The following is an 8,871-nucleotide window of genomic DNA, read 5'->3' as shown; positions in this document are numbered from 1 at the left end:
TGATTAACGCCCCAATTATGAGCTGTGAGCGAAAAGAAACTAGGTATTTAACGACTTTCGTGATGTTATCGAAATGATCTTAATTGGAACTTAAGCTGCACCTAGGAATGCCGCATCATTCTGGAGCAGGAAGGGCACAGGTGGCACCGGCGGGGACAGCAGAGCCGGGATGCTGCCAGCCCTCCAGCACGGCTTTCCCTGCACCCCGGGGCGCGGGCACAGAGGCGGCATGCGGTGGCATGAGCACTCGTGGCACAGTTTTTATTTCTCTCGATTCGATGGGCTGAAAGCCATTTGAGGACTTCCACTGCGAGCGAAGTGCTCGGCACAGCGCCGCAGGTGCCCGCCGCAGATGCCCGCAGCAGGCGGCCCTTCCCGGCCCACTGAGCGTCCCGTACCGAGGTCGGCATTGCTCAGGTGCCCCAAGAGGCCGGCTCCTCCTCGGCCCCCTCCCCGTCCTCTCCCGTGTGCTCCTGCCCACACCCCTGTCTCCTTCCCCTGCTCGCTCCCTCTCCCGCCTCGGGGCGCGCACAGCTGCAGCCGAGGGCGGGGCTAAGGGACGGTACCGCCCCCTCAGTGCACACCCATAGGCCTCCGCCGCTGTCAATCAACGTGCCCCGCCTTCCCCCCGCCTCCCTCTGAATCCATCGCCGAGCTACGGATTGCGGCGGCCATCGACTCCCTCGGCTTGCCCTGCCGCCCCCGTCCCACGCACATCCCGGTGCCGCTCCCGGTCCCGGCCGGGGGATGTAGGAGAACGCGCGGCCGAAGGTACACGGGCAGCGCCGCCGCCACATCTCCCGGTGCGGACGCCTATCGCCTGCAAGGGCGGGCGCAGCCGCCGCCGCGGCCGTGTGGCTGCAGGCGCTCCTCGGGGAGCCCGGGAAGGGGCACGGCTGTTCCCCGCCTGCCCCCTCGTCGCCGGTGCCGCCCGGCTCTCCGTGCCCTTAGCGTGTGCCTGCCCGTCCCGCGGGGCCATGGAGCGCGCGTTCACGCCGCTGGAATGCCTCCTGCCCGCCGGTACGGTACCTCCCGCCCCGGCCCTGCCTCCCGCAGCCCCGCCGAGCCCCGCTGCGGAAACAGCGCCGCGTGCCTGCCCCGCAGGCTGAGCTTGGGGCTCAGTACAGCGGTGTGGTACCGTGGGAACTCCCCCTGGAGCTCCAAACTGGCATTTAAATCCCGAGCCCCCGGGTACAGTCGGTACTTTCCGTTTGCTGCCACCGTTTTCTTGGCTTGGCCGGGCACAGCGCTCCGGTGGCGCTTGTCGGTCCCGCATCTCCTGGCTGGCTCCTGGGGCGAGGGTCCCCGGCTTGGCATCCATACCCCCTGTGCCTTTGGCTCCCCGCCTCCTGCCCGGGTGCTTTGCGCTAGAGCCATCCTTGCACCCTGCCTTGCCCTTCAGTTCTGCACAACAAAGCTTTGAGGTTTGTATTCAAGGTCTTCTTTGGTTTCCCCAAGCTATCCAACAGTATTGTGGTTTTGATATTATTTTTGAGACCTGAGAGCTGAGTTTTATTAATACACATCATTAATCTTATTATGCATCTAAAGGATGGAGCACCTGTAGTAAGCACAGACTCATCCCAGTTCGGAACAGTTCGGAATACGCATCTCTTCTTCACTCTGTGTTTCCAGTGTCTAATTCAGTAGGGTCCAATTTGTTGTTCAGTGATACCATTATAAACAGTAAATATTTTTATCTTTCTATAACGTGACTTTAAAGCTGCATAAAAATCATTTTGGCATAGCAGCTAAATTCTAACTGACACTGCTCTTTTCTGCTCTGTTCTGGCACAGACACCAGCTGCTGCATTGAGGTGAATGTTTTTATTTATTTACTAGTAAGAGCTGTAGGAAGGGCAGAGTTTAACAGAATGCACGCTTTTAACCATTTAGTATGTTTTTACAGTAGCAGTTCAAGAGCATGTTTAAATTCATTCCACTATGATACATTTTTTAAGTCATGCTTTGCACTGATTCTTAAAAACTTCCTCAGGATGTGGTCCAAACTACTAACAGGTCAAGCTGCACTCAATGTATTCCTGCCCGAAATGTGTGTTTGACACTGTGTGTATGTGGACTTTGAGACACACTGTTGCTTTGGGTGGAAAGAGGGAATGATCGGGTAGGCAGAATTTTAATGGGTGAACTTTGATTCATTGTGATGTGATGTCCTCTTGTATGCAATAAGTGATCACGAAGTGTGTAATAAGGCCAAACAAAAAGCTGCCTTAAGAAGTCGATAAGAGGACTGCAGCACCTGCCCTAGGAGGACAGGTTGAGAAAACTGGGCTGTTCAGGCTGGAGACCTCATAGCAAGTGCCCAGTATCTCAAGGCAACCTACGGGGAAGCCAGAGAGGAATTCTCCATCAGGAGCTATAATGATAGGACAAGGAGTAATGGGCTCAAATTCAAAGAGGGACAACTTAGGTTATAGATATTGGGAAGAAATTCTTTACTGTGAGGGTGGTGAGACACAGGTTGCCCAGAGAGGCTGTGGATGCACCAGCCCTGACACTGTTCAAGGCCAGGTTGGATAAGGCCTTGAGCAACCTGATTTTGTGGGTGGTATCCCTATCCATGGCAGGGAAGCTTGAAACTAGAAAATCTTAAAGTCTACTCCAACCCCTTAATTTTTTATGATTCTATAAATTTATCCCTGTGGAAGTACTGGCATTGCTGTTTGTATTATAAGGTAGTTGCCTTTGATAGACATTATACAATGCTAGAGCTACCAAATGTCCTCAGTTTCCAGGAGCTGCCTTTTTCCTTGATTGTGTCTGGTTGGATTTGAAGATTGGAGATACCTGTTCAGTTTTCTCGTGACCCACAGTCAACTCATACCAGAGGCTCCAGCTGGATGTAAAGAAGCCTGCTTCTCTGAAAGCAAAGTCTGCTACTTGCCTACAAATCAGGTGGTTATACAGGGGCTGTGCCTGTAAAATGCACGGTGGTACTTCATTAGGTTCCTTGTCATCATTACAGACATTCATTACCAGTATTACCAACTGAATTAGCCTGCTCAAAGTATTCAAGGCTGAGCAGATTTATTTGACAATTCCTCCATTTAAGCTCTGGTGTCCCACTTGGGGAACTCAGAAATAAGGTTTTCAGAATTGGATAGGTAAAATGAGCCTCCCAATTTCTTCTAGAGAAAGTACCTACCAGTAGTTCCTCCATCTGTTTGCTTCATTGGGATAGGTATTTAAGTGTCCAAATAGTATAAAGCTGATCAATAAAGAACATGGCGCTTCTTAGAAGCTAAACATGAGCTTACAAAATAAACCCTTTTGAGGCAATTGAGGCACTATGGACCTTGCCCATTTCCTTTAATACTAGAAGTAATATGATATATAGCAATGTGTGACTGTGTTTATGGTGGGGATACTGTGAAAGATTCATCAGCTCTGTTTGAAAATTATTAATTACTTTGTTTCTCTTTTTGAAGTTGTTCAGAAACTATGGTTTTATTGATACAGGATAGAGTAAAACACTCTCAAGTTTTAGAACATTATAACATTAAATACCTGAATTGGAATTTCAGGGCCATGTATGCCTTGGTAATTTTAGTCAGTGTAATTAGAGAGAGTTCTTAGATTGTACATCTCTCTCTATCTCACCTGATTGATGTTCAAGTAGTAGATATTGAGAACTACTGTATCTACTAGTATGCTCAGGGACTTTGAAAACTATTCAGTCAAACACGTGGAGCACAATTGAAAACCACCATGCTGTGGATTTTAGACCTATGTTGATTTGCATAATATAGTTCAGAATGGTTAACAAGGTAGAATTTAAAGTGGGATTGAGTCTAAATTTATGTCTTGCACACTGAAACAAATATATTTTCATTTCTTCATGGAATGAAACCTTTAAAAAGGCTCACAGAAGGCTCCACCACAGAGACCTGTATGCTGTGTGAAAAGATCAGGCAGAAGCTTCACAGGCAAGGCTCTTGTAGAAGGCTCATAATGATGTCACACTGCAGTCTGTGAATTTGTAACAAGAGTAGCTTTGTTTATTCTGGAGCATCCTTTGATACACTCGACATTTCCCTCCTGCTGTTTATACCCTTTTCTTGCACTGTCATTGCCTCCTGCTGCTTGTCCCAGACTGTGCTGCAGGCACTTCTGCAGAGAGACAAGTGTTTCTAATTTATTATGTTAATACCATGAACTTTGGGAGCTGAGTGTGCTGGGCTTGTGACTGCTTAACAGTGGAAGTACTGTAGCATCCTCTAATGAGGTTGCTCCTGAATACCACTTGAGATTTTGAGTAGGGCAGAGTGCCAGTTTGCTAGGCTGTGTTTTTTCACAGGGAACATTTTACACTGCCTGCCATAGCATGGCCTGGATTCTCACTCATCTCCAGATGTGATTAATGATTCCTTGCCTTGCACAGTCCTTAAAGTGTGGCTCAGTATTGGTTATATCAAGTGGAGTGATGCAGAAGGACGATATCTTCCTCAGTTTATAATCCAACAGCTCCCAATATGAGTGTCTTGCCTTGTAGAAGTGGAGGGCCTGCAAAGAAGCAGCAAATCTTATTTATCTCTCTGCTCTCTTCGTGCCTTGCAGAAGGTATGTTGGGGCTGACCTTGATCTGAGTGACAGGGCACCTGTGCTACCAGTGTGAGTTGGTTTCCCCGTCCCCACTTCTCCATACCCCAAGTAAATGCACTTCTGAACTATGCTGTGTTCAGAACTGGTGGTTAAGACTTGGTTTGCTCAGAAGTGGGAGTGCGGTCTTTATCTCACTGAAGCAAGGTTGTCTATAGGCCATGAGAGACAGATCCACAACACATAGGACAAAGACTGCTTCAGAATTAGGGAGAAAATATATAGTTATCTCTTTGTGCAAAGGGACTATACAATTCTGCATTGAATTTAAAGCAAAGAGAACAAGGGGAAGCAACAATATGCTCTGAATGCTCTTCCATCATTCTGCAAGCTTGATTGTCTCTTGTTTTACTCTGTGTCTTCTCCTGGAAATATTACTGGCTGTAAACGAGTTGCCTCTGAAAGGATTTTATCACCATATTCCTTTTAAATGCCTGGGGCTTGAACTTCTTCCTTAATGTTCCCTTTTATCTGTCCCTAAGGATTCAAAGTTATTTTGTGGAGCAGTGACGTGTGCCATTCAGTGAATGACCTCCGGCCTGGTACACGTGCCAATGGCTGTTTAAATGTCCCTTTACTAAAGCTCTACATGGTATCTATGATGCATTATCTTGCAATCTAATTCACAAAACTCTGTCATAGAAAGCAAGACAGTCGTAAGGGTTAGAAAATCAACCTGATGGTCTTTTAGTTCCTGAATATTAAAGGTGTATGGAAAAGGTATGGAGTCCCAAACTATTGGATAGCTCTGCAATTTTGCAGGATTTGTGCCGCAGTTGTTGGGTCAGACTAGTGAAGTTTTCAGGTGAATCGGGTCATTGAAAAGCTATTACTGAATTCACCTAAACTGAAAAAGTGTTAGCAGGGGTGTCAGTTCTTTCAAGACTACTACTGGCATTCCTTAATAAAATTAGGAAGCACTTCCATATCGCTGTTACATTTTCCTGACTTTTTAGCTGAAATACTTTCAAAATGCTTTTTCTCCTGTGAATGTTGCTGACCTACTTCTGTTCTTAATTTCATTTAAGTGGCAACATCATTGATCTAGTCTAGTTAGGTACCTGAAACTCATTAGTTAGTTTTTGAAGTAGCTGTTAGTATTCAACTACTCAGACCCTGCTGTTTGCTAAGCTGCCTTGCTGGGTCAGCATTTGTTCTGTGAGTATTATTGCATAGATTACTTACAGGTGCACTTATGAGTGAAGTATTAAAGGCAGAATGGCATTTAAAATAGATATGCATTGTTAACCATTTTCTTTTTGATCTTTGCTTTCACTTACAGAAAGATTTTGGAGTTATTTTTATGCAGATGTGTTATTCAGAATTGGGTAACAAGGCAGCTTTAGCCATTTTAACAAGGCACTTTTAGCCATTGGAGCTAATAGGAAAATGAATAGGCATCTACTTATTTTACTTGTTTTTGTACACATACAGGGCCACCTTTGGAAACGTGTTGACTTCAGTTGCTGTTTGTGTGGATGTTGGATTCTCACGTTGTGCTGTGTCAGTGCACTGATGGTTCCATACCCTGCAGTCACGAATAGGGCATAGCTCTCTTTTGAGTGGGAATATGATGGTGAATGGGTCTGAGTCATCTCAAAAAACACAAAAATAAAAAAAAAAAAAAGAAAAAAAAGAGAGAGAGAAAAAAAACACCAAACCAAAAACTAAAACAAAATCCACCTCCAAAACCCCCAGAAATAAGCAGCCTAACAAAAAGAACCCCGAACTAACAAAAAAATCTTCAAGACCCATCAAGGATAAGAGCAACAGTGATGTTACCGGAATTTCTGAGACAAAAACTCACATTCATTACTGCTTGCCCAGATAGTAAAGCACCTGGATAAATTAAATTCCTTTTGGAAGGTCTTGTTATTTTCCATCAGCTGAGGCTTAAAGCTAGAAAATACACTAGCTGATCTCCTATAGTATTTTTTTGTATCTCTCTTTTTCATTTTTTTTCTCCTGTGATTTAAGGAGTTAAGGAGGTGGGAAATACTTGTTCAAGTCATCTAATGTTTATGTTGCTTGTATCCAATTAAATGTGTGCAGGACTACTGAAAACCATTTAAACTTGTTAGTATTTAAAGAACAAGGAAGGTACAGGAAGTCAAGGAGAATAATGGACTTTGAACTTTTGTTTCTCCTCTGCTGTATTCACTTGCATGTCTCTGATCAGCCCTTAAAACACTATAGCAGTTTGACAGCACCTTTGGCATTATGCTATATCTCAAATCTGTGTATATGCATATATATAAAAGCTAGCTTTGCTTTTTGGAAGTGGAAAACAGAAGATGCTTTGTTTGTCTTTTTTTTTTTCCTGTTTACAAAGCTCAATTAAGTCTGATTTATGGAGAAACTGAATATGAAGCATAGAAATGAAGCATTTTATTTTCACAGGAGAAAACAACACAGGTAGAGTTCAGATTTTTCAAGATCCAAATTAACAAATCCCAGGCATTCCTGTGGATTTGCTTTAGGTTTGGACATCCTGAGATATTAATCAAAGCTTAATCTTTGTAGGAAGTAGCAGCATGAAGAGTGAAACCTAAAATCAAAGTCTTAAAAGCAAACTAAAAAATCCTCAAATAAAGAAGCCACCTGAAAACAACTTAAAGGGTTAGCAGCTTCTTTTCATTCTCATCAGGCTTCACTTCTGAGTTTTAGGCTTGGATGTAAGCTCAGTGGTTAGGACCTGTAAGAACAAGGCTTTTAACTTTATCCAGGGAAATTACTAGTTAGAAATGCAACATTTTTTTTTTCCTGTGTGACGTAACAATAACCATGCCAGTCTCAAAGTACTGTTGTTAAAAAATGTGGATAGAAGGAGGGAGGATGCTTCTCTCCCTCTGCCCTCCAATAAAACAGAAGAAAAATGCCAGATTAGCAAATAAATGGACAAACTGCAGAACCAACCAACAAACAAATAAAAATCCCAATAACCCAGTAGTAGATCTTATCAAGTACAAAACGTAGTAAATCAACAGGAGAGAGCTCAGATGTATACAACTGCTTTTTGATACAGCATAGAGCATTTCTTATCTCTGATTTCTACACAGAGAGGGGAATTTGCAGTGTGTCCAGCAAGGTTAATTAATCTGATCTATAGCCAAATAATTTCAAGATGGAAAAGAACTGGCTATCAGTTTTCCCTTCCACCAGAGTATAACTGACCACACTGAAATATAACCAGTTCTTCAGATTTTTGCCTTACATTTTTCTATATAATATGGCTGTGATGAATTAGATGTGAGTTGATGGAAACTAGTTCCCCATTCCATTCATCTCTGACCTTAAACATGAGGAATATGATTAACAGTGTTTATGTAATACTGCCTTTGCAAAATTAAAAAGAGAATTGAGAATTTAAAGTTTTACAGGAATGTTCTGTTAGTTAAATTCTACATAGAGAGCACACTTAGTAGCTTTTGGATTGCTTTAAATTAAATCTATTGCTGTATATCCAATAGCAGTTGAAGCTGCTGGAAGGCTTTTCCTGTAATTTCCTAGCTTTGAATTTTATTTTGAATGGCAGTTGAATTTTCACAGTGCTAGTGCTGATTCTTTGTAGCTTATGTTGATGGATTGTCTGCCAGACTTCCTCTCTGGCAGGACAAAAGCTGGAGGGATGCATGTGTTTATCAGGCCAGTTGAAATAAATAGGAAGTCAGCCAGTGAATTCAGTAGGAGCACAACCTGTACCCTCAAAACTTATCTATTTATTCTACAGTTGTGACTGGTGGTGTGGGTTCTCTTTGGTTTTATTTCTTGTTTTCTCTTATTGTAGCTCTTTTTTCTGGTCTGTCCTTTACTCTGAATTACCTGCTCAACACTTGTACTGGGCAACACAGCAGTAAGTGAGTAGTCAAAAGAGGTATTTATATGTACAGTTTTTGATCAAGTTGTTCTGTGTCTTTGGTGGTAAAAACTGTCTGTGTGTCTGACAGAAGGAAGTTGGCTTTACTGCAGAAGGAAAATATGTTGATGTTACAAAGCACTGGGGACTTGACTAGAAAAGCTTTGACTTCCATGACAGTGTCAGTAAGGGTGTCTGTGGACTTGCTTGGTGCAGACACAGCAAAGTGTGTCAGGAAAGGCATTCTTTCTTCTTTTCTTTTTTCTCTTTTTTCCCCACAGACGTAATTCACAATTACATATTCTGTGTAAGCATACATGAAAGAAGAGAACTCAATCCACCAGTACGGGTTGGGACTTGACCTCCTAGAGAGCAGCTTTGCTGAGAAGGACCTA

General features: G+C 43.5%; 1 protein-coding gene across 2 annotated transcripts in view; it reads left to right on the top strand.

Moving 5' to 3' along the window:
* Nucleotides 1-630: 630 nt before the first annotated feature.
* Nucleotides 631-8,871, top strand: part of TPK1 (thiamin pyrophosphokinase 1) — a 299,636-nt gene continuing 291,395 nt past the window's right edge. For both annotated transcript variants that reach the window (XM_063405764.1, XM_063405754.1), the window contains exon 1: nucleotides 631-1,020. In XM_063405764.1, coding sequence (XP_063261834.1) covers nucleotides 978-1,020 — 43 coding nt within the window. In that variant the 5' untranslated portion in view covers nucleotides 631-977. The remainder of the gene's footprint in view (nucleotides 1,021-8,871) is intronic.

This window comes from Prinia subflava, chromosome 1 (assembly GCF_021018805.1).
Source record: "Prinia subflava isolate CZ2003 ecotype Zambia chromosome 1, Cam_Psub_1.2, whole genome shotgun sequence".
In the NCBI taxonomy this organism is placed as follows: domain Eukaryota; kingdom Metazoa; phylum Chordata; class Aves; order Passeriformes; family Cisticolidae; genus Prinia; species Prinia subflava.
This window is presented reverse-complemented; position numbering and strand designations above follow the sequence as displayed.